This window comes from Pyrus communis, chromosome 8 (genome assembly GCF_963583255.1).
Source record: "Pyrus communis chromosome 8, drPyrComm1.1, whole genome shotgun sequence".
Taxonomy (NCBI): Eukaryota; Viridiplantae; Streptophyta; class Magnoliopsida; order Rosales; family Rosaceae; genus Pyrus; species Pyrus communis.
Genome location: NC_084810.1, coordinates 10361120 through 10387558, shown reverse-complemented (window position 1 = coordinate 10387558; position 26439 = coordinate 10361120). Strand labels below are relative to the sequence as shown.

The following is a 26439-nucleotide window of genomic DNA, read 5'->3' as shown; positions in this document are numbered from 1 at the left end:
TTTTTCAAAACAATTTTTCAAATTTTTATGGTATTTTCGGATTTTTAAGTCAACACACTCTAAAACACTCTAGAATAGCTTAAAAACACTTAAAAACAGTGGGAAACAAGTTTAGATATGTTAAGTGGTAATACCCTACGAATTTCATGCAAAAATACCTCAAAACAGAATGTTACCCCCCCCCACACACACTTAAACTAAACATTGTCCTCAATGTTTCAAGCTTAAAATCACACCTAACAAAAACAAACACACAAACAGCAACTAAACACACTAAACATGGCAGAATGTAAATAACAAAGAGAAGAGGTTAGGGACGCAAATCTAGTTATGGAGTGTAGATTCCATCTTCTCCTTGGTGATTGCATGGGTTGCCTCCCACGAAGTGCTTTCTTTTACGTCTTGCAGCCGGACGTCGTTATGCTCATTCCCCATTGGAGTCCACGGCATGCAATGGGATCTCCTCCACAACATGCTCAACAAAGTTCTCGTAGTAGGGTTTCAACCTATGGCCATTCACCTTGAATTCTTGTCCAGTTTTCAAACTTTGTATTTGGACTGCACCATGCACAAAAACATTAGTGATAACAAATGGACCAACCCACTTAGAACGTAACTTACCGGGGAATAATCGAAGACGGGAATTGAATAGCAACACTTTCTGCCCGATTGAGAAGGTTTTGCCTCTAATCATCTTGTCATGGACGGCCTTGGTCTTCTCCTTGTAAATCCGGGCATTCTCATATGCTTCATGCCTAATCTCTTCAAGCTCGCTCAATTGTAGCTTCCTATGGTTTCCCGCCGCGTCCACATCCATATTGAAGGTCTTGACCGCCCAATGTGCCTTATGCTCAAGCTTTACGGGTAGATGGCACGGCTTGCCATAGACTAGCCGAAATGGGGACATACCAATGGGCGTTTTGTAAGCCGTTCGATAGGCCCACAGTGCATCCTCCAAACGCAAGCTCCAATCCTTTCTATTCAGCCCAACAGTCTTTTCCAGGATTTGCTTGATTTCTCGATTTGAAACTTCGGCTTGGCCACTAGTTTGGGGGTGATAAGGTGTGAAAACCTTATGCAACACGTTGTACTTCTTGAGCAACGCCGCAATGGTACGGTTGCAAAAATGAGACCCTCCATCGCTTATGAGTACTCGAGGCATCCCAAATCTAGAGAAAATGTTAGATTTTACAAAATCTGCAACAACTCTAGAATCGTTAGTTCGGGTGCCTTTAGCTTCCACCCACTTTGACACATAATCAACGACAAGTAAAATGTACGTAAAACCAAAAGACATAGGGAATGGACCCATAAAATCAATACCCCAAACATCAAAGATTTCAACAACAAGGATTGGGGTTTGTGGCATTTGGTCTCTTTGGCCTAAACTTCCGGTCTTTTGACATCTATCACATGTTAAGCAAAAAGCCCTAGCATCTCTAAACAATGTAGGCCAATAAAAACCACTTTCAAGAACCTTAAACGCTGTGCGTTGTGTGCCAAAGTGTCCACCACATGCATATGTATGGCAAAAACTCAAAATGGAATTAAATTCAGATTCATGAACACAACGACGCACAATCTGATCCGGGCCTATTTTCCACAAATAAGGGTCGTCCCACACATAAAAACGTGCATCCTTTTTTAATTTATCACGTTGAGCCTTGCTTAAGGTGTTAGGAACTTGCTTAGACACCAAAAAATTAACCAAATCGGCATACCAAGGGGTACTTACCTCAACGGACAGAAGTTGTTCATCCGGAAATGTTTCCGAAATTGGCAATGCTTCCTCATGCACCATTCGACTTAGGTGGTCAGCCACCACGTTCTCCACGCCCTTCTTATCTCGAATCTCAATGTCAAACTCTTGTAGAAGCAACATCCATCGAATTAGTCTCGGTTTGGCCTCCTTTTTCGTGAGCAAATACTTGAGAGCTGCATGATCAGTAAAAATAATAACTTTAGTACCAAGTAAGTATGACCGAAATTTATCTAATGCAAATACTACAGCAAGTAATTCTTTTTCAGTAGTTGAATAATTTAATTGAGCATCATTTAGTGTTCTAGATGCATAATAAATAACATGAGGTTGTTTGTTCTTTCGCTGCCCCAAAACAGCACCAATCGCATAGTCCGAAGCATCGCACATCAACTCGAATGGAAGGCTTCAATCTGGAGGTGTGATAATGGGAGCCGAAGTGAGGGTTTCCTTGAGGTGGTTGAATGCTTTCTCACATGCCTCGTTGAACTCGAAAACCACCTCCTTTTGAAGCAATCGGCATAGTGGCTGCGCAATCTTGGAGAAATCCTTTATGAAGCGCCTATAAAAACCTGCATGACCAAGAAACGAACGAACCTCTCTAACCGAAGTTGGAGAAGGTAAGTGACGAACAAGGTCTACCTTAGATTTATCTACTTCAATACCTTTTTCAGAAATAATATGTCCTAAAACAATACCTTGCTTAACCATGAAGTGACACTTCTCCCAATTTAACACAAGGTTTGTTTCAACACAACGGTTCAAAATCACACTAAAATTATTCAAACAACCATCAAATGAATTACCAAAAACACTGAAATCATCCATAAAAACCTCAATAATTTTCTCAACATAATCTGAAAATATGCTCATCATGCATCTTTGAAATGTGGCAGGTGCATTACATAAACCAAATGGCATGCGACGATAAGCAAATGTACCAAAGGGGCATGTAAAAGTAGTCTTTTCTTGATCATCCGGGGCAATAACAATTTGATTATAACCAGAATATCCATCAAGAAAACAATAAAATGAATGACCCGCTAACCTTTCCAACATTTGATCTAGGAACGGCAATGGGAAGTGGTCCTTCCTCGTGGTGGCGTTTATCTTCCTATAATCAGTGTATACGCGCCAACCGGTTTGGACTCAAGTGGGCACCAACTCATTCTCTGCGTTCTCCACAACCGTCACTCCAGATTTCTTCGGCACACATTGGATAGGTGAAACCCACTTACTATCCGAGATAGGATAGATGACTCCACAATCAAGGAGTTTGATTATCTCCTTCTTCACTACTTCCATCATCGGAGGGTTGAGATGGCGTTGAGCCTCTCTAGTTGGTTTGGCCCCCTCCTCAAGAAATATGTGATGCATACATGTGGCGGGACTAATACCTTTTATATCGGCCAAGGTCCACCCTAAGGTAGATTTGAACTCCTTCAAAACACACACTAGTTTCCTTTCTTCTTGTGCCGTGAGTGATGAAGAAATAATGGCCGGTAATGTCTCCTCTTCCCCCAAGAAAATGTACTTCAAATGGCCCGGTAGTGGTTTGAGATCAAGGGTAGGTGCCTGAACTATGGATAGAAGCAACTTATTAGTCGAAATGGGAATTGACTCAAAATTAGAAAATTTACCCTCGTGCCTAGGCAGTGACTCTAGGGCAGCAACCAACTCCATGCATTCCTCACTAGGGTGCACGGCATGCATTGGAATGTGTGTGCCGTGGCCTAGCATCAATCCCCCTTGCTTGGTTTTGACCTCCATGCTTCTTGTAATGACGTTTTCAAGCGCATCGGCATTCAAATCTTCCATATATCCCTGCGCCAAAGAGTCAATTACATCAATGGAGAAACATGAATGATCCTCACTAGGATACTTAATAGAATCAGAAAGACTAAAATTAACAACTTCCCCATCAAATTCCATGGACAAAGTTCCAATAAACACATCAATCTTTGTCCGAGCCGTCTTCATGAATGGCCGGCCAAGTAGGATTGGCAACGTAGGGGCATGGTCAGATTCATCCATCTCGAGCACATAGAAGTCCGCCGGAAAGATTAAGTGATTAACCTGCACTAACACATCTTCCAAAACTCCCTTTGGATAGGCGTTAGATCTATCGGCCAATTGTATGATTACACCATCATTTTTCAATACTCCTAGGTTCATAGATGCATAAATTGAATATGGCATAACATTTATAGAGGCACCTAAGTCTAGCATGGCAGATTCAAATTTAGTATTTCTAATGACACAAGGAATGGTAAAACTACCCGGATCTTTGCATTTGGGGGGTAGTTTGCGTTGCAAGATGGCGGAGACATTTTCACCTACCTTTACCACTTCTTTGGTCGACATCCTCTTCCTTGTGGTGCAAAGCTCCTTGAGAAACTTGGCGTACCTCGGGACTTGCTTGATTGCATCCAAAAGGGGTATGTTTACTTGAACTTTCCGGAATGTCTCAAGGATGTCCTTCTCGGCTTCTTCTTTCTTCGTTTGCATGAACCTACTAGGAAAAGGCACATTCGAAGGAACAACATTAGTCGGAACTGAATTTAACACATTTTTACCTTTATTGGCCGAATTGGACACTTTTGGGTCAACACAAGCTTGCGGCAAAGGTGTTTCCACCTTTGTCGTGGGTTGTCTTGATTCCTCCTCTGCAATTCTTCGTTTTTCATCCTCTTCGGGGCTTGATGGTGATGGTGTAGGACCTGCCCCGACTTCTTTTCCACTTCTCAAAAGTATGGCCTTTACACTTTCGAAGCCTCCCTTGGGGTTTGGAATGGTAGAACTAGGGAGTTGGCCTTGCTCACGAAACTTCCCTACAAAATCTGCAATCTGCCCAATTTGTTTCTCCAATTGCTCCACCCTCTTATCTTGGTTTTGCATGGCTTTAGCTTGATTTTCCTGCCCCTGAGACAAATTCGTTAGTAACTTAAGGAGTGTATCATTGTCTAAAGTGTTACCTGAACTTGTTTGGGTAGATTGTGGAGGTACTTGTGTAGGGACGTATGGCTTGTTGTAGAAGCCCAGGGGTTGTTGCCTAAACCCTCCTTCTTGTGGTGGTTGTTGGGGCTCCCTCCATTTGAAGTTCGGATGGTCTCTCCATCCTGGATTATAAGTGTTCGAGTACGGATCGTTCCTTGGTTGGTTTTGGCCCTGAAATCCAATGGCATTAGCGCTTTCCTATCCACCATTTTCAATGAGTTGTGGGCACTTCTCAGAAGCATGTCCTTGGATAGAACACACTCCGCATACAATCGGTCCTTGTACCCTCATTCCTTCGGCCATCTGAGACACAATGGAAGTAAGATTAGCTAATTGTGAATGAATATCGGGTGTGGAACTTACCTCATGAACTTGCTGCCATGGGGGTCCTCTTTGGCCTACTCCTTCGTACTGTTGAGCGTTCAATGCTCGGTTAGCGATCAAAACCTTAGCACCCCTGGGTGTCTTATCCACCAATGTTCCACCCGCTGAGGCATCGAGCATTTGACGTTCGATAGGTAGGAGCCCCTCGTAGAAGTATTGTAGAAGCAACTCCTCCTTCATCTGATGCTGTGGACACGAAGCAACAAGAGATTTAAAACGTTCATAATACGTAGGAAATGACTCACCTTCTTCTTGTTGAATCCCACTTATCCTTTTACGCAAAAGGATAATTCGAGAAGTTGGGAAAAACTTCTCCAGAAAAGCCCTCTTCATGCTCTCCCATGATGTGACGGTTCCGGGAGCTAAGTCGTACAACCAATCCTTTGCTTTGTCCATCAAAGAAAATGGGACTTCAATATGCTTCCGTCGACGTTGACGGGAGTCATGCTTGAACACACCACCTCAAATTCCTTCAAGTGCTTGTTCGGATCCTCCATAGACAACCCATGGTACTTCGGAATATGGTGGAGCAAACTGGACTTCAACTCGAACTCGTCGGTCTTCCCTTCGGCAGGTGGGGGATATTGGATACACAAAGGTGCTGCATTATCCAATCCCGAGGCCGAAAGCTCCTTGAGTGTCCGGGTATCCACGGCCATGACTTGTGGTTCTTCAAATACCCTTGCCGTGGGTTCCTCAAATGCACCTGTCGTGGCCTCTTCTTCTTCAAGGTCAGATTCCGGACGTTGTGGACTTGGTTCGTGTGGCTTCCTCTTCCGTCTCAAACTCCTCTCAAAATCGCTGTCAAAATCAGAGATATGCTCACGAATCGGTTGAGAACTCCGAGTCATGCACTAGTACCTAAAACAAGGAAAACAAAACAAGGTCAGAATTCTTAACAAAAACTAAATTAAACAGAAAGTAACAATCCAAGGGATTAGCAAAGTTGCTAATCCCCGGCAACGGCGCCAAAAATTTGCTGCGAACTAATTAAGCACACAAATTAAAACCCTCTTTTGACAATTGTAGTAAAGATGCAAGTAGGGATCGTTCTAGACCGGGGATTAGGAGGGATTACTAAATCACTTGGAAACTGACTCAAAAACGTAAAACAAACGTTAAAAACACTAAACTAGACTCAAAGAATGCAAAACACTTATAAACACAAACTAAGACACTTTTTAACTAAATTAGACACTAAAGTAAAGGGGGATTGAGGTTTTGACGAAATTAAACTAAATGCACAGATTGTAATTTAAAGGCAGAATGTAAATATGAATGTGATGAAAATATGGATGGAATGCTAGCTAGAAGGTTCTTCTCCACACATGTCACACTTGCATACAATTTGATTTTCAGTTGGTCTTTCGATAAATTATGAAACTCAACACCCCGGGTTAATTAGGTCCGCTAAAATTAACCGTCAAGTTTTCCTTAAGTTAATGAATTGGATGGGTTAGCGCAACGCAATTCAAAACATTCTCTAAAAGTCCTTTACGTGAAAAGCACAATAAAGATACAATCAAAGATCATTAAGCATCATGGAAACTATAAGTGTCGACGAGGCATTCGTTACTATGATGAGCATGAAACTAGTGCCAAGAATTCATTTAACGCGATTGTTTATAAGCAACCTCCACTACTTGTAAATATAAGTTCATAACTATTAGGTGAAATTCACTTATATTCTAGCATCATATTCATGCATGAAAATTAAGCGTGCACTCTCAATCAACATACATAAATAAGTTATCGATCAAGCAGTTAAACAAATTGAATTCACCATTCATGAAATTCCAACCAAAAGTAATCAATTCATATTGCAAGCATAAACATGGTTTCGAATCACCCCCTAGCTAAATAGGGGTTTAGCCTCTCATGTTCACAAAAAGAGAAATACAATTGAATTTAAACATAAAGCACAAAGGATTGATTACACCTAGAACGCACAACGAATCCACTTGAATTTCTGCGCGTCGAAGCTCCTCTTTCCTTTTCTCCTTGCTGCGGCAGTGAGGTTAAATGGTGTTTTTGGATGATATTTTGGGTTTAGGATGGATTTAGGGAAGAATGGTGGTGCGGCAATGGTGGTGGAAGGTGTGGGATGGTGTAATGGTGGCTGGAATGGAAGATGATGGCTGCGGCAGTGGTTTTAGGTGGTGGTGGCTGCACTGTTTTTGGGAGGAAAATGGGGGAGGCACGGCTTGAATGGTGTGTGTGTGATGGTAGCTGCGTGAAGATGAGGGGGAGGCACGGAAATATGGGAATTGGAGAAATATGGAAGGGTGGCTGCGGCTAAAGGACAAAGAATGGGATTTGCGGATGGAATGGAGAAGAGGGTTATGGGATCCACGGTTTTGGAGAATTAGGGTGCATGCTGGAATGGTGTGCCAAATGCACGGCAAAGAAAAATAATCATATATGGTGGCTGCGGCTTTTGATTAATTTTTGTTTATTAGGGTAAATCATAAAATGGGGGGGCCACGGCTTTTGTGGAAATTAGGGTTATTTTGGAAGGTACGGCTGGGAGAAAAAAAGGGTAGAATGGCTGCAAAATGCTCTAGACTAAAACTTAGGTGCGGCTTTTGATTAGTGTGAATGGGAAGTATGAATGAAATCTCTAGGGTTAGGAAAAAGGTGCATAAAATGAGACAAAACTACCCCCCCTTGCACGGCAAGGGAAGGGAATTGGGCTAAAGGCACGGCATGGGTTGGAAATTGGGCTAGGGCCTTGGTCTTGTGTACTAAAGTGCATACAAGGCCTACAAAGTGGCTAGAAAATACGGACGTTTAAGTTTAGGAAAGGTTACCAAAACGGGAAACCTAGGGTTAACTTTCCTACTTCAAATAGGAAACCTTGTTTGAGTAGGAATTCTCGTTTTGGTAAGAATTCATCGTTTCTTCAAGTCTTCAACTCATTCATTCCTATTTCGCTCCAAAAGACTCCAATTTGCATCTTCTTGCACACTTTGGCCTTATAATCTGAAAATAGACAAAAGTAGCCTTAAACACTAAAATAGCTAAGTAAACACAACATAAATGCACGAGAACAAGCTAATTAAGTCGCATGAATATGCTCCTATCAGCAGATGTTATTGTGCACAGATTGGCAGCCTGGCTATATGTCAAATTTTCAATATAAAAGGTTGAATTTTAGCTCAAAAGCATAATATGTCAAATTTTATTCCAAAAGCCCAAAACCATTTCAGGATTCCCGTTTTGTCCCTAAATCCCGAAACTATTTCGAGATTCTCGAAAATTTGGTTTGGGATCGGTATTGAAAATGGGATTCCCGAAAATTTCGGTTTGGGAATTGAAACAAGGGTTTCGATATGAGATCCCATACCGAACCACCCCTAGTCCCGACGAAGGTGCATGCCGGAGCTTTCCCAGCTCCGACCAACTGCAAACATGGGTCCTAGGCCTCTATCTAAGTATAAAAAAGTAGAGTAAAGTGAGGGGAGCGAGTTTATACCTTAGGTTCACCGTATAACGGCCGGTCGTGAATAGAAAATAGGTTGGGGTGGTCTCGCGTGAGCCGGGGTTCTTGGGCTCCATCGAACCTCGCAACGACAAGAGAGAAAGAGAGTACTGGATATGGTGATGATGATTATGTGAGCGTCCGGGAGTGAGTGGATGGCTCACGGGAAGGAGAAAGGGATAAAAAGTGAGTGAGACTAGAGTGAGATGAGAGTGATTGTAGAGAGAGAGATGAGGTCACGGTAAGGGTGGGCAAAGGGGTAGAGGAACCGCGGGTTAGGGTGGGTAGTGTAGGTTCGGGGCGGGTTCTATTTTTTTTGGGATCAAATGGGCCAGGCCGGGCCGGGCCATTGTTATTTACGGGGCCGACAGGTTCCTAAACCTTTGAAAAACGGGGCCCCGAATAGACCCGTTTCTAATTATAATCAACGATCGAGATTGAATGATAACTTATCATGCAATTTGAACCTTTAATTTCTAACCTAGGTTCCAAAAGCAGTTTCAGACTTTCAGTCTCACTCTCTCACTCCCACCTTTCCATCATCCCTCGACTCCCTCGACTCGACTCTGACGACATCCCAGAGAACGCTCATCACCGCCGCTGCGACTAACACAACGGCATCACCACCACCCATCCAGCCATCTTCCGACCTCGATGACATCCGTTACTTCGCCAGCTACCGTAAGTCTACTTCTTCGAATTTTATTTTTGTTGATGCAGAGGATCAGTAGCACTAGCAATTGTAGCATAAATAATAGGATTTGATTAGAGACTAAATCTTTAGGTGGGAGTAATTTGATGCATGCATAAACATTTGGGTGAAGGAATTGTGGATCTATTTGGATGGGAGTGGGATTTGGGATTTGAGATTTGGGATTTGTGTTGGGATTTGGTTATTGGTTGGAATTTGGAATTGGGATTGGGATTGGGATCGGGATTTGAATTTGAGTGTTTATTGCGTTTTTCAGATTTGGGTTTTTTTTTTTGTTTTTTTGTTTTTTTTTCCTAGTTTTTACTTACTTCCTTTTCCTCTTTAATTCCTTAATTATAAAATTCAATTGCCAACCTCTGTTTACAAAATGTTGATAAATTGTAAATTGATTTGAAGTAAAGGCTTGTATTCTTTGATTTCATGGAGATCTTACTTCATCATCTTTGATTCAAGTAGTCCCTCCCTACGTTTTGATCTTTGTGAATGTTTGATTCCAATTGCTGCAGTAAATACCTCTCATCCTTAATTATACAATGTATGCTTCAAGCCTTCAAGAGTTGTTAGACTACTAATAAGGTTTTGTTAGGTGAATGGGAAATTATGACATGAAACGGATTAAATACTGCTTCGAACCCAAAACAATTTGGTTCTTCTTTATTATTAAGCTATCTGTACAGCCTCCTTAATCCAGTCTGCGGTTGTACTTAAATGGTTTGTAGGGATTGTTGATTGCAATCATTTGTCTATATCGTAAATGGTTTGTGATTGATTTCTTTAGTTTTTGTTGTGTTTGTCTTTTTGAGATGTCCCTTCCCTCATCTTGTTTTGCTGTAGCTCTACTTTACCTCCATTTTTGTTGTACTCATTTGTCTTAATTTGGTCGTTTGTTTTGTGTTGAAGTGCTTACTTGTTTTGTGATGTTTACGCTACATTGAATGGCATTGACAGGGGATTTGCGAGATTTGTGAACATAAGAGATGAAGGTGGTGCAACCCATTGCATATAGCTGCCCGCCAAAGACGGCTAAAGTGCGTTCATGTTTTTTTAGACAATGGGGCTTTTGTTTGTGCTTCAGCTGGTGGATATGGGTAATTATCTATATTAATTATTACTCATGTTATAGATTTATAGTAATACTTTGACAGTCAGATTGATTGTAGTACCATATATGTGCAACTACCCTGGAAGTACACAGCTTCACTTAGCTGCTCGTGGTGGATCCTTAGATTGTGTTAGAGAGTTGCTTGCTTAGGGAGCGGATCGGCTTCAAAAAGACTCTTCTAGGTAACTTTCTTTAATCTATGCCCATCTCATTTGAACCAAGGTCTGGTCCGGTCCCTTCAAAATTTGGCCCAACTCGACCCGTGCCCACCCCTAGGTCACAGGGTAGGGGAAAAAGGGAAAAGCAGGGAGGAGTTAGGGTGTTGCCAAGTGGCAGCTAGAGAGTGGAAGAGCAATTAAAAATTATAGATTTGAAAAGGGTAAATAATTAGGGACTAAAATGAACTTTTTAATAACTTTCTTGGGACATTATGAAATTTCACATTAAATAAGGGGTGGGGGTTTCATAACCCTGAAATTGTGAACCGGTGTTCTGGCGTAAAGGTATCACTCCCAGATACGAGTACTTGTGTCCGGTATCAGAAATCATACTGTCTAAATACTGGTTGACAGTGCTTGTATATCAGATAGTATCGTCAATTAGTAGTGCCATTGTAGGCTGATTACAAGTTAGAGCCCGCTCGGGTAGATGGTTTCAGATGATTGGTATGGAACTGGTCATGTGAGGTGGTTTCATTAATTCTAGGGAAAATACGTACTACTTCAGGGATTTCTACTGACCACAGGTATAACAACTCGTACACTTGTACCTATGCTCATCGAAATGACAAGTATATCACTGAAAGAAATTCGGGAAACTAGTATTGGTTGGAATATTCTAATGCCGAAAAAAGGAATTTGCTAATAACCTACTTCAGAATAGGTTTAATGAGATTCAATCTTCCTCATGAAGATCCAGAATTATAACTAGCTCATTTGAGAAGATTAGTGCTATCGGGAACCAAAAGTGAATATCCCCCAGATGTTCTTCTATCGAGTGCCGCCGTTTTAGCACCAAGTTGTCACTCAAGACATTTCTGGAATCTCGACGAAAGTAAAATTCGTAGGAATTATGATAGATGGTATGCTAATGGATACTGCCAAGGAACTAAACCTATTTTTGGTTTCTTAACTCAAAAGGGTTGGTAAAGATGACGAGATAATAGTAGTGGGATTGATGAGTAAAGTCTTCAATGGTACACAATTACCAACATAATAGCCCTGCTTTAGGGCCACAAACTCGTCTCCGAATCGGGATTTTCCTTGGTAGTAAGGTTCTTTGTATAAAGTCTAGATGTGGTCGCCGAAATGTTCTTCTAGAATGTCGATAAGTCATCTAAAATGCCCAAAAATTAGGAAAAGTTAACACATTTTTCGTATTCGACGAGGTGGCAAGATTCGACACTTAGGTTCAAGAACCAAGAATGCTTACATCACGTGTGTGATGAATGCAATACTACCCAAACTTATGCTTTGATACCAAACTGACACACCTCGACTTGGAATGTCCACCTAGACTCCGAATCGAGTTGTGTTGGCCTACATCAGAAGGGTGACGAAGCCATAAAGTGTAGTGATGTGGAGAATGTGAATAAATTTAAACCTGAAAATGCCTAAATATAAGAGTGCACTTGTGAGCAGGAATGAACCCATTTCACACGTGATGTCAGAGCATAAGTAAAGTACAGTAAGGTAAGATGAGAATCATACCATCGAAGGTAACCACATATACCAAGATTTGCCAAGAATTCTTGTCGGCACGAAAGCTCAATATTAAAGCCTGGAGGGGTGAAAAACAAGGGTGAGTGGGCCTAAAAATAAGGTTTTATATAAACCTTTTTGAAAACATTATAACCCCTTGCCGTAAAACAAGTATAGTTTCCAAAATATACATACTATGTATAGTATGAAAATACTTACCGTAGCCTGCAATATCTCAAGAATTCAATACGTCACAAAATTCGTAAATAGGCATATCACTTCTAGTAATCACAATATCTCACAGAAATAAACATATCTCATTGAGTGCTCATCGACATATGTCGACACACGAGTTCATGCAAAGGTATTCTGACATGAACAAGACTGGGTGTAATAATTATTCACACTCTAGTACTACAATTACGTGAAGATTGGCGCTATGCGCATCACATACGAGTCCTAATTGCCTATAGCAATCCAGGACATGACTAGCACCTACAATGGATCCAAAGTGAGCGTATGGTGCGATGTGAACATACACGTGAAAGACTGGCCCTGGCTTGAGCGAGTACAAACACTAGTGTAGCACACGATGAGTAGATATCGTATATATAATCATGCAATGATAAATGATAATTCTAATCAACATAATACTATTCATGTCCATAAATCTAATTAAGGCATCACCTTATAGTAAACTTACCTATGCATCCCGTAGAATTATTTTAGAATTTCCCAACAGTACGACATTTCTTATAAACATTATTTAATCATGGCATCACGTAGAAAATTCATTATTAAGTATATATGGAAACTAAATAAATATATGTATACTATATAAAAGAAAAGACCCACTCACAGATATTTGCGAGGTTGTAACCGTTCGAACTAGGAAAGTCGAAGTCTCCGATAGTAATCCCATCTAACCATAATATTGGGACCCGTTAGTAAAACTTTACTGAAACGATTAAATTTGAAGAAACCAATGATAGATTTGGAATCAGGACGTCAAAATACGCTAAGGAGGTCCCGGGCAAATTTTGTAAAGAGTCAACGAAAAGTCAACGATCAACCCTAAAAAGTCAACCAAGCTGTTGAGGTAGTCAATTATGTTAGAACTTCGGAATTTCACTAAATAGATGCCAAAAATGGACTTGGACTGTTGAAATTGGCCTGTAAGGGCTTTTGAGAAAATTTCGAAAAAGTCAACTAACTGTCAACATCTAACTTTAATAGAATATTCTATCCTCAAGTGGAATATTTTGTTAAAGTTAATTGAAAATTTAACGGAATATTCCCTTAGACTCTTCCTTCCAAATCCCTAAATGGGTCCGGGTCGGCTGGTTCGGATCTGGGTTTGGACTTGGGCTTTTTTTTTTTTTTTTTTTTTTTTCTCTTCTTCTGAAATTGGGTTGGGTCAACCCGGTTGCAGGTCGCCAAATTCAGCCAGAATCTGGGCAGCGAACTAGGGCTCTATTAGAGCTCAAAACTCAACCGTTTGAAATGAAATAAAAATCAAAATGAAGCTCTTGAAGTAAGGGTTCAAAATATACCAATGAAGGACGAAGTCGTGGCCGGAGTTGGCCGGAGAAATCCTGCAAAATCTCGAGTTCCTCACCGGAAACTAAGGAGTATTTTCTCCTAGTTGATTTATGTGTAAAAGCTACCCAAAACTTGCGAGTAAGCTTGAGATCGAGCTAGAAACTGAAAACTAAGAGAAAATGGAGGAGTGCGAGTCTTTACCGAGGTCGGAAAAGTCCACAAATCGTTAGAGGTCCTTGAGGGAGAAAGGTACAATAGCCTCTGCCACTATCGAGGTTTGTAAACTAGTCGTCGATTCTAGGTATGAAGTGAGGAAGATGGTGTTGTCGTACGACTGGGGTGATGGAGCTCGCTGGAACAATGAGGTGTGTAGGGGTCTCGGGTTGCCAAGAATGAGAGAGAGTCCAGAGTTTTAGAGAGAAAGCTGAGGGAGATGAATGAAGAGAGAGTGTGTTGAGTGGTGAAGGGAGGTGAGGTGGCAACAAGAGATTGGGTGAGTAAAGAGAAAGAGAGAAACCAAGGTTTCTAGAAGGAGGGGATATAGGACAAGGCAAGAGTGGGGTGTGGGCCCCATATGGCTCACAAAACAAGCCACAAAATATCTTTAAACATGAAATTACAAAATCGCTCTTCACATTCGTAAATTCGTAAAATCTCCATCGTGGCTTCAAATTTGATTCCGTTTATGCCCAAGCATTCGTATTGTCACGTACTACACAAATACGCTAAAAGAATGAGTCATACGTCTATCTAAATGATGGTAAACGGAAGTCAATCCTTGCCTCTAGATGCATTTTTGTCAATTCACTCTTTTAAAATTAATATAATCGTAAATTTAAGGATGGGTTGTCACAGTCTTGAAGATTGTACTTTAAGGTAATCAAAACTTTGAACTTATATTTTGCTTTTCGATAATTTATTATTTAATAGATTATTTTAATATTCGATTCGTTAGTGTGATGTTGATTTTAGATAAAAAACACAAAAGAAACAATTGGCGTTGAATTTATTATACTCATCAATCAAGTTTTATTGTTCTTTACTCTCTTGATCATCAAGTTTTATTGTTCTTCACTGTCAATTTTAGACTCTTGACTACAAACATTTAGTACATTTGCATCTAAAAACACGAGATGTGTAATATTTGAGTAATGTTTGTATATCTATCTCCTTTTGATATTAATTTTTAAATGATATTTGATGTAGAAATATAATTTTTTATGTATTTAATGAATATTTTTTTATGCATGTACAAAGAACCGGGGGTCAAAGAACTTTAGGGCCCCACTTCGAAGGCTCACCTAGAACCCCCAAATTCTAAAGGCCGATCTTGTCACCATCCATACAAAAATAAACTAAATAAAGTAAAATGAATTTCTAAAGTTTCAACCAAGCAAAGTTGAAATTAAATGACAAGACAATACCATCATTTCAACCAAAAGAAACGCAAAAGCAACAATATCGTTATTGTTCAAATAAAAGCCAAACAACAAACTTCAAGTATACCCCTCTCAAACTTGTATTTAGATTCCGATAAATAATGTAAAATTACTAAACCCTGTGAAACTTGTGTTTCATGTAACTCATAGGAAGATATGGTTTTGGAAGTGGGCAGAAAGAAAAATTGGAAGAATTGTAGGAGAAAAGCTAATTGTGTGGATGTTTGAACAAATACATAGGTATTTATAGACTTTTTGGTTGAACTTTGATTCAAACATTTTTATTAATTGCTATAGTCGTTGGATTTAACTTTGGGCCGTAGGATTTTTTTTTAACCATTAGATTTGTTCATATTCGATCTCAGCTGTTAGATATAATGTATTTATAAATTAAAAATTAAATAAGTTTGAATCTGGACCGTTGGCCATTGGTCCAATAATACAAATCGTCTGATAGAAAAAAGAGCTGTTTCGCTTGTTTATTGTCGCCGACAGCCTCGTCAAGGTGGGGCCCTTTTTACTGTTAGCGGCCCCTGAGTTCGACCCGTTGCCTTGCTGCGCTTCCCTTCTTTATCAGCGCGTCCACACACATTGTGGGCTATCCTCACTAACCCAGGCCTAAATCTTGGCAAGTATTTGCCAAAAAAAAAAATCATGTTTAACCTAATACTAATCTTAGGCCCAACTGTAGGAGGAAGTTTTGGGGGTTTGAAACCTAAATTTTAGATTTTAACTTAAAGATTGAAGATGGTCTCATACGATTATACCTCACAGAAAAATAGAAATATTGACAAAAAAAAGATAATTAAAATTGAAAATTAAAAAACATAAAGAAAAACAATTACAATTTAAAAGTTAAAAAATGTTGAATTTTTTTATTTTTGACTAACTAAAAGATAGGGGTACAACTCGGGTGGGTTTGGTGAGTTAGATGGTCAACCCAATCCTAATCCAACATTACTAATTCAGATTTGGTTCATACGGGTTTATTCGGGTTCAGGTTCGCCCAACTTTATCAAAGTCAATCTTGTAACACATTATTTTATAAGATAAATCTCAAATTTAGAAATTCGTTTTAACCAAGCAAAGTTAAAATTAAATGGCAAGATAGTACCACCATTTCAACCAAAAGAAACGTAAAAGCAGCCCTATCGTTATTGTTCAAATAAAAGTCATACAACAAACTTCAAGTCTAGCCCTCCCAAACTTGTATCTAGCTTATATAATATGAAGTGGAACGGGTAATATATGCATGAGCAATTCAAGCTAGAAATTGGATTGAGCTTGGAATTGACATGGACGGGAGCTAGAAATTGGATTGAGCTTGGAATTGACATGGACGGGTAATATATGCATGAGCAAACCCAACACAACCCAATAAACATTTGGACTAATGACATATTAGATTTGAACGGATTTTTACTTCATTCTAACATTCTCAATTGAATTTGAAATCAAATTGCACATGAACAAATTTAGGTTGATCCACCCAAAGTGCACCTCTCCTAAAAGAGGGAAAGAGCATGCCTGGTCACAGTGCATAGCACACACGTAATTGAAAAAAGATGAATAAAATTGAAAAAAAAAAAACAAAGAAGTAAAAACAAAAACATAAGAGCAACTCTAGCGTGTGAAACCTCCCCCAAGACAATACACTATGTTATCCACCTGGTGAACAGTAACTGCCCTTAATGAACAGTTATCGCCTTTTGCATATCCACCGTTGCACTTCATTAGCCCTGGCAACAGGCAATAAAATATTATTATTTTTTTAATTTATAAAATAATACAAAATAATTTTAATTGTAATTTCGGATAAGATTTTTAATTGTTCTCATTGCGCCACGTGTCATTATCCGAAGTATTATTAAATAATACAAAATAATGAGAAGGTATTTATAGAAAAGTAAAAACAATTTTTTTAAAAAAAATTTCAGATTTCTTTTCGAATTTTTTACAATTTTTTTTAAATTTTTATTCAACTAATTAATCTCTGCCGTTGGATTTAAAAAAAATTTGAATTCCAACACTCCAGATTGTGCCATGTGTCACATCGGTAACTTTTCTTAATTTTAAAACTATTTATTTTTTTATTTTTTTTATTTATAAAGCAGATTAATATCAACTGTCGATTTCAGATCGAACGGTTGATATTAAATAAGATTTTATTTTTTATTTTTTTTTACCATTGAGATCGAACAGTCCAAGTTAAGGAGCTGTTGAGATCGAATGGACCGTAGGAAGCCACGTGGCTTCCAACGGTAACATTTCAGTTTGAAAAGTGGACTGACTTTTTTGAAAATATGTCGGGCAACGCGTCCCCACGCGCGAGTGGCGTGCACGTGTCTGACAAAAAAAAATAAAAAAAAGGTCTGACACCAGGCTGACGTCAGTCCTGGCATCACATTCACTCGGACTCTCGGACTGGTAATTCTTCACAGGCCCTGAGCTCGGGCCTCTATCTCCACTCGGGCTCTGTCACGCTGGAGCGAAACCACAGGACCTCGGGCCCTTTTCTCTGGCCTGTCCCCCGAGCAATCCACCACGGTGGAGTTGCTCTAAGCATTACGCACGGAGGCGTAAACATGGAGGGGGCAGAGACTTTGAAATTTAGATAGATTACCAAAACTCTCTCTCTCTCTCTCTCTCTCTCTCTCCTCTCTCACAAGTTTCCAGAAAGTCGCAGAGATTAGGGTTTTCTTTCTCCAACTCTCAAGACTCCCAACTCTCAAGACTCACTTTCTCTCTCTCTCTCTCTCTTCGCCGGTAAGATCTCGAAACCCTAATTTTCCCTCTTTTATTTTCTCCGTCTTTGGTTCCAGAAAAAAAAATGCTTACTTTTTGATTTCTGCAAACACTTTCACTGCCCACCCGAAAACAATAGATATAGAAAACCTAGACCTTCGAAAGATACGAGAAACCAATGGATGAAGGCGACGGGGTCGATCAGATGGATCAGTTTCACCGCAACGAGGCGATCTCGGCGGTGGCTGACGATGGATTTTTGGCCGAGGAGGACGATGATTATGAGGACCTTTACAACGACGTCAATGTCGGCGAGGGGTTTTATCAGTCTATGAGAAAGAACGAGGATTTAGGGTTTAGGAATGAGGTGGTGGAGGAGAAGAAGGTTGAGGTTGAGTCACCCGATGTTGCGCCGTCGGAATCTCAAGGTGGTCCGATACCGGGTGTTGGGGGCGGTAACGGCGAGGGGACTGGTGGGGATGGGGGTGATGGAGGGGTTAGGGGTTCTGGGTATAATAATCAGAATCTAGGGTTTAGAGGGAACGAGATGGGTGCGAAGGGGAGTGGTGGGTTGGGGCCCGTTGGGGGCAGCGGAGGAGGTGGGATTAGGGTTGAATTAGGGCAATCATCAAATAAGGTGAATGAGTTTGAGCAACAAAGTGGGAATAATAGTGGTGTTGGGGTTCAAGGGATTGTTTCTCAGCAGCTGGCGCCCCAATTGCAACAACACCACCAACCACAACCTCCGCCACAACAGCAACAATTACATGGTGCTGCTGTTGTTGGGAATATGGGGAATGAGGGCATGTTGAGACAAGCTGGTGGTGTTGGAAGTGGTAATATGAATGGGATTGGTGGGAATAGTGGTCCGGGGGGAGGATTTGGTGGTGCCGCTGGTGGTGGAGCTGGGACAATATTGTTTGTGGGTGATTTGCATTGGTGGACTACGGATGCAGAGCTGGAGGCAGAGTTGTGTAAGTATGGACCTGTGAAGGAAGTGAAGTTTTTCGACGAGAAAGCAAGTGGGAAGTCAAAAGGGTACTGTCAAGTTGAGTTTTTTAATCCTAATTCTGCCACGGCCTGCAAGGAAGGGATGCACGGGCATGTGTTTAATGGGCGGCCATGCGTTGTTGCGTTCGCATCACCATTCAGTGTTAAGAGAATGGGGGAGGCTCAAGTAAATAGGAACCAGCAGGTTGCCCAAACTGCAGTACCTCAAACTGGTGGGAGGAGGGGGCCCAACGAAGCCGGGAATAAAACTGGTGGGAGTAACATTGCGACTGGTGGGAATTATCAAGGCGGGGAGAGTAATAGAGGTTATGGGAGAGGTAACTGGGGGAGAGGTAATTCTCAGGGTATGGGAAATAGAGGACCAGTTGGTCCAAGGAATAGGGGTGTGATTGGAAGGGGTATAATGAGTAATGGTGGAAATGGGTTTGGGCAAGGTATTGGTGCAACCCCTCCTATGATGCACCCTCAGTCAATGATGGGTCAGGGTTTTGATCCTGCTTTTGGTGCTCCAATGGGGAGAATGGGAAATTATGGAGGCTTTCCTGGTGCTCCTACGCCTCCTTTCTCAGGAATTTTGTCTTCATTTCCACCTGGGGGTGTTGGGCTACCTGGAGTAGCCCCTCATGTGAATCCTGCATTTTTTGGAAGAGGAATGCCCATGAATGGAATGGGAATGATGCCCACATCAGGTGTTGATGGGCCTAATATGGGGATGTGGTCCGATCCTAATATGGGTGGATGGGCTGGTGAAGAGCATGGTGGTGGCAGAGTTGGGGAGTCTAGTTATGGTGAGGAAGCTGCTTCTGACCATCAATATGGTGAGGTTAGTCATGATAGAGGAGGTGCATGGCCAAATGCCATGAAGGAGAAAGATAGAGGTTCAGAGAGGGACTGGTCTGGATCTTCTGATAGAAGGTATCGGGATGATAGAGATCAGGGATATGAGAGAGATGTGCCTAGAGAGAAAGAGGTGGCTCATGACCATGACTTATCTGAAAGAAGGTATCGTGATGATGTTGATGTTAGTCGAGAACGGGACAGAAATCGTGATAGGGGCCGAGAACGTTCTCGAGATCGTGATCGTGACAGAGATCGTGAACGAGAACGGGACCGTGACAGGTACAGGGAAGACAGAGACAGATACGCTGATCATCATAAGTATAGAGACCGTGAACAGGACCATGATGATGAATGGGAGCAGGGACGGTCATCGAGGCACAGTAAGGCACGTGTATCTCAAGAAGATGACCGTCGGTCAAGATCAAGGGATGCTGACTATGGGAAGAGAAGGCGGCTTACTTCCGAGTAACTGCTCTGCTTCTTATTTGTGGTTACTTTCCATTGAGAAAGAAATGCAACAGAGTAGAAAAACTTCTGGTGGCTTTTGGTTCCCCGTGCTTATTTGGACTTTCTTTCAAGTGGTGTTTTTGGTCCTTGATTCATCCAATGGCTCCTCTCACCTCATTGCGTAGATTTCTTTATTGCTTCTGTCTAACAGGAGCAGAGTTAATTCTCAAGTGGAAAAAAGGTAAGGCTTTAATTTTCATTGGTGTTTGTTACTTAGAAAATTGTTCTTTTGTCTGTTTTGGATGTGCCATACTTATGTTGTGCTTTTATCATACATGATCACTCTTTTATTCTGGTTTTATTTTTGTGTGTTGGTTGTACTCATATTTTGGTGCTTATTTTATTTGTTCTGGGAGGTTTTTATGTCCTTGTTCTGATTACTTCTTACTGTTGTTTCAGTTTTCTTTTTCCTAAATTCGTAGATCTGTAGTATTCACAAATTACAGTCTCTTACTAGCAATTTTTAGTGTTTCCAATTTTATTTTTATTGCGATGTTTATCATTTGGGCTTAACATGATGCCTTGAGATACTCTTTACAATTAGAATCTAAATGGTACAGCTCTACACCAAGCTCTCAACCTTTGATTATGTATTGTTCCATAAATTTGTGCTTTTTCAAACCATGGTATTTGTATGACATGGAAGCCCCTCATTGTCGTTTATCTGTTGACTTCGCTGTGTGGTCGAATTGAACGCACAATGACCACATTTGAAATTCTGCGTATACGGTTATAATACAGTTTTGTGTCTCCTTTGTTTGACTATAAATTAGGATTGCATTTGGACATGATTCCACTTGATTAATGGCTTTATCTGGCTAGCGGACAGTACTCTAAATGTAAAGGTATCCATGGTTTTTATTTAGTTGTCTAATATAATTATAGTATCAGTTGCGATGGTAATCGCTGATGACTTTAGTTGTCTAATGTAAAGGTATCCATGGTTTTTATTTAGTTGTCTAATATAATTATAGTATCAGTTGCGATGGTAATCGCTGATGACTTTGACCTATCAAATGACTTTCCAAATTTGAAGGCTGCTTAGCATATTTGAACACGCTGGTGATCAAAAGTAAAAATAAAACAATCAAACAGATAACAGTGACCTGGAATCATACTTGGACAGGGTTCGATGGATGATGTTGTCATAATATTTTTAGATTAACTAGAGGTGTCGCCTACATTACCTGGCTGTTCTATATTGCCTTTCCTTCAGTAGCCATGTCACCAATCCTGGTGATTTGGAACTCTGTCATTTATTGTCGGTGCAGTTTGTAGATGATTAGTATGGCCAACCAATCTATAGGACCTAATAGTTCCCTTGCTGTTGTGATTGAGCTGCCTGGGGGGCATCCTAGGATTCTGAGGATGTGGCTGCTTTTTGCTAAACTTATTTATGCGTTGGTTTTGAGTGTATACTATAATCTCCATACAAGAACTGGACCTTTTATCACTTTATTTTAGTGCTGTGTTGATGGTAGAGTATATTAAGTTTACTGCTGGCTTGGTAATTGTAGATATTTACTCTCGCCTGTATCACTGTCTAATAGTTTGAAGGACAATCTACCGTGAGAATTGAAGCTGTTAAGCAGAACTCAGAGTTTCCGTGGAGATGAAGAAGGACCTCGAACATCTACACTGAAGAGACAATGCACGTCGTTTCCCCGTCACTACCTGGACTTAAAAGCTGAACACTTTGCTTTTAGTTTTAGCTTTCCTTTTGCGTTTATGTTTTTCAGTTAATTAGCACTTGATCGAAAGAGATTTGTGGATATTGTTATCGCTTGAAATTGCCCAAGTCTATGTGGTAGATTATTTTGTAACCTAATATTTGACTGTTGTAATAGGACATAGCAGACGATGTTGCTAATATGCCTTGGTCTGGTTGTATCTTTTCCCATTTTTGGTTTTGGGTTTGGGTGTGTACCTCCAATGCTGTTGTTTGTGCCAAATTTTTGCCCTTCATTTGTAGTAATTGTTTTTAGACCTTTTAGAAATAGAATTGTAAGTCGGCGGCATCGTGTACATAACGAAAAGCTGGTGTATGTTATCTTGTGCATAGTGAATTCATTCATTTTCATACATGTGTCTCCCTCGTCTTCAAAGTTTATCTTAATTTCTGTTTGCATGGACTTTGTCATGGATACAGATTCTTCTCCGGACGGGGGGAGGGAGCGAGGGAGCGAGCGAGCGAGCGATCACTCGCTTGTTCTGTTTTGTTGAATTATTAGCTTGAATGCTCCTTTTGCTTATGGTGGATTTTCTCGCAAATATCATTTGGCATGCTCCATCTTGGCTGAATATGAAGGGTTTAGGTACCTTTACACTTCTTTGATACGCTTCTACTCTTACCTTCCTCCTCTCTTGAATATGAACATGATAGTTAGTACAAGTATAGACCCTCTTATCGTTCGAAAATTATGAGTGGGGTTAGTGAAAGGAGTGGGTATTCCGCTCGTTTGGTGGAGAACAACTCACATGATATGGGTTCACCACCAGGTGGCGTTCCAGGTCAATGAAGTAAATGCTTGTGGACAGAAGACATCTTTACGTGTCTTCATTTCATTTGCACAAGACGTCATTGTGGCGGTAAACTTGTGTCATGTAAGTCCCCTATTTGGTGGGAAGTTGGAACAGGACATGAAAAGTCCTCCGTTTGGTGGGTTTTCAATCCTAACCACGTACAAAGGCAAGGGGATTGAACCCATGGAAGGAAGGGAGGGAGCAGATGAGCTTCAACCCAATTAGACCAAAGTGGGCAATCAAGACTTGTAAGACTTGTATCGTCAACCAAATCATCATTTTTTTTTCCTTTTCTTTCAAACACAAACAGAAATTAGACAAGGCGGGTAACCCAGTCATAATAATTTGGGTTATTATTATTATTATTATTATTATTATTTTGTTTACACACACATAAATGATAGGATAAGTACGCTAAATTCATCTACACTACAAAAAGGGAGTTTCAAACTTAGGTCAAAGGAAAATTTATCTGGACCCAAAATTTCTCTTTTCTAAACCCAATTTATAATTTTTATTACTTTGAAATTTCTGTTTTAAGAAAAAGAAGATAATGAAAAAGAAACCCAGCCAAAGTTACCACCAACATCCACCCCTACCTCTCCAAACCCAAAGACACCCAATGTTGCTCGCCCCCTCACCAAGCACCCAGCCACGCCCCTTGCACCTTCCCTACCACCCACAATCAAAGAACCAAATCTCTTCCCACCATAATAATGTTTTAAAAGGCAAAGGTGTGGTTGAAATGTAGTCTTGAGTAATATTTTGGTGTGATATGTAGTCTTTTTTTTATTTTATTATTATTTTTTTTTAGTATATTGATATTTTTACACTAGGGGGAGGGAGAGTTCGGCTAAACCCCACAATGAGCAACCTAGTCTCAAGTTCGTCATTCACAAGATTCGAACCTAAAACCTCTCACTTCTAAACGAAGAGGAATATTACCAGACCGTAATAGTGAGTGACGGTGTAATATGTAGTCTTAGAAAAGAGAAATAAGAATAATATAATATATCTTTTGAGAAAAAGAAAAATATAACGTTAAAAAACCATATAAGGCCTTTAATTTTTCTACTAGGTTGTTATGAGAATATCTAGGAAAAGATGCTTATATATATTTTTTTTTGTCAAACGATAAACTTTGTTACGTTAAATGTTAAACTAGCCATGGTCGAGGTTCACGTTGTCATGCAAGGGCTGAACACCTCTCCACCACTGTAATAAATGGCCACTTGCAAAGATGCTTATTTATCTTAAAAAAGAATAAAAACATTAACAAAAATAAAAATATGCTTATCTATCTATCTTGTCTTTGAAATTTAAAATCAGATAAGTGAACGGAAAAAAAGATAGTAAGGTAATAAATGTCAGTAAGGTGAGGTCACTTTAAATTTTAAAAGAGAAAAAAAAAACATAAAAAAAAAAGAAAAAGAAAGAAAAGTCAGGAAGAAAAAACCCTCTAATCTTCTTCATCTTCTTCACTAGGCACCCCAGCTCTGCAACTTCATCTTCTTCCCTGGGCGCCCCAACTCTGCAACTAAAAAAATTCTAGATTTTGCAACTTAAGAAAGAAAAAGGACGCCATTCGAACGCCTTGAGGCCCGCCTCAGCCGCCTATGAGCACCTCAACCACACTTAGGTGAGTTTTTGCCTAATCCTGCTGGGAGATGCAATTTCATGGTCGCCCCGCCTCTGAAACTGCCTAGGTGCGTCTCGAGGCGGATTTTTAAATACACGGCACTATAATATGGAAGCAATACTTCAAGACCATAATGATAAATCAATTAAGGGATATCATCTAATTGAGCCAATTTGTTTAATCTCAATCAATGAGCATGTGTGCAAAATCCTAGTTCTTCATTCTCCCTTTTCACAAAATTTGAGGTTGAGAGTGATGAACTAATTTGAGGTTGATGAAAGTCAATGAGTCTAAATCATTCAATAGGAATGACAAAGAGTTTCGGTCGGTGATTGGAGAGGGGTTGTTTTCGTGGTGGGGTGTGAATGGGGTAATCACAGGTATTTTCACTAATATAGGTTGTGTTTTGCTTTTTCTTTCTAAACCCATTTAGTATATGGGGGTAAAACAGGGATTTCAAAATAAAATAATATAAGTTGGGTTTAGAATGAGAAATGTTTGATCTGAGTGAAATTTTTCTCGATCTAAATATCATACAACTCGAGCCAACTTGATTAAATATACATCTACATAAAACTCGGTACTCACGGTGAGAATGGTTTCTCTCTTTCAATTAATAATCCAAAATTACAAACTAATTTTAGTGACAAGTAAAAGTAAAACACTTCTCCAAAAAGCGGTATGAATAACAAGTAGGAGTTTACATAAACATACACTGTGACTGTCCTTAAATTAAAACACTTTTAAGCAAAATAATTAGCAATCAAATTACAAAAACATCCCTAAAGCAAATAGCCACCAAGAGCAGCAGCAGATTATAATCATCTGGGCCTACCCATGCTGGATCCAGGCCCACTCTTCCCCATTCCAACTCCACTCACACCCATCTGATGGAACCCACTCCCTCCGTACACGTGTCCCTGATGCTGCTGCTGCTGTTGTTGCTGCTGCTGCCAATATACCCCAGCTCCACCACTACTCCCACCACCACCACCACCCCCCTCATACCCAACCCCACCGATTCCGCCACCGCTCCCGTCCTTGTCACGCGCCGCCACGCTGCTCTTCTCCCCTTCCATCTCCCTAAACCTCTGCAAGTAAACCTTCAGAGGCTCCACGTACTCCTCGAACCCTAACGTCGTCATCGCCCAGAGCAAATCGTCGCCGTTGATCGTCTTCCTCTTCTCCCTCTGACACTTGTCGGAGGCCTCCCCGGTAATGAAGCTTATGAACTCTGACACGCATTCCTGCACCGTCTCCTTCGCGTCCTTCGAGATCTTCGCGTTCGCCGGCAGCGCCTTCTTCATGATACGGCTCACGTTCGCTATCGGCAGCAACCGGTCCTGTTCCCGCGGCGAGAGCTCGCTCTTCCCGTGCGCTCCTCCCGAGTCGTTGTCCGAGTCCGCCATTGATGACAATTTTCAAGCTTCTTGTAGTAATATCGGTACAAAAATGATACAAAGTTGACTTCACATACTGTAGTCCTCGATCAAAATCGCTAAAGAAATGAAAATTTCGAGCTGAAATTTCCAGAAATTGCAATTGGAGCTTGGATTTTTGAACAAATTGGATATATTTTTGTTTGGAGAATTTGAAGAAGAAAAAAGACAGATTCCAAAAAATTTGGAAAATTTGTAAAATCGGAGCTTTGGAATATGAGAAATTTCGACGAGAGAGGGGGCTGGGTTTGGGAGCGAGTGAGTTGGGTCCGTTGGATCATGGAGTTAATAACGCCTATCCGGTGGTCACGTGGACGAATGTGGACCGTTGTTTGCCGATAAGTGTTGAGTGCGCACCGACGGCTTTGCGGGCGTCCGATGAGTTGAGGTGGATGATCTGGACCGTTCATTTGGTATCCGACACGTGGTTGGTCTGACCTGGATTTCCATTTTCAGGAGATATCCAACCTTTTGTGGAATACCTCTTTTTATTTTTATTTTTTTATTTCAATTTTCACCCTATAATTATTTTTTTATTATTTATTTTATTTTCCCACAACGAGCTTGAATCAGTACTTGTATTAGATAGATATTTGTTAAATGTTTTGGGATGTTTTGT

General features: G+C 40.5%; 2 protein-coding genes across 2 annotated transcripts; one reads left to right on the top strand and one right to left on the bottom strand.

Annotated features, from left to right (window-relative positions):
* Positions 1-17713: 17713 nt before the first annotated feature.
* Positions 17714-22190, top strand: LOC137743283 (uncharacterized). The gene is made up of 3 exons (XM_068483150.1): positions 17714-17882; positions 18001-20400; positions 21770-22190. Exon 2 carries the CDS (start codon positions 18040-18042, stop codon positions 20179-20181), a length of 2142 nt encoding a protein of 713 aa, XP_068339251.1. The 5' UTR covers positions 17714-17882; positions 18001-18039; the 3' UTR covers positions 20182-20400; positions 21770-22190.
* A 2775-nt stretch (positions 22191-24965) lies between these two features.
* On the bottom strand, positions 24966-26085 carry LOC137742803 (nuclear transcription factor Y subunit B-3-like). The gene has a single exon (XM_068482757.1). It carries the CDS (start codon positions 25788-25790, stop codon positions 25203-25205), a length of 588 nt encoding a protein of 195 aa, XP_068338858.1. The 5' UTR covers positions 25791-26085; the 3' UTR covers positions 24966-25202.
* Between the last annotated feature and the right edge of the window lie 354 nt (positions 26086-26439).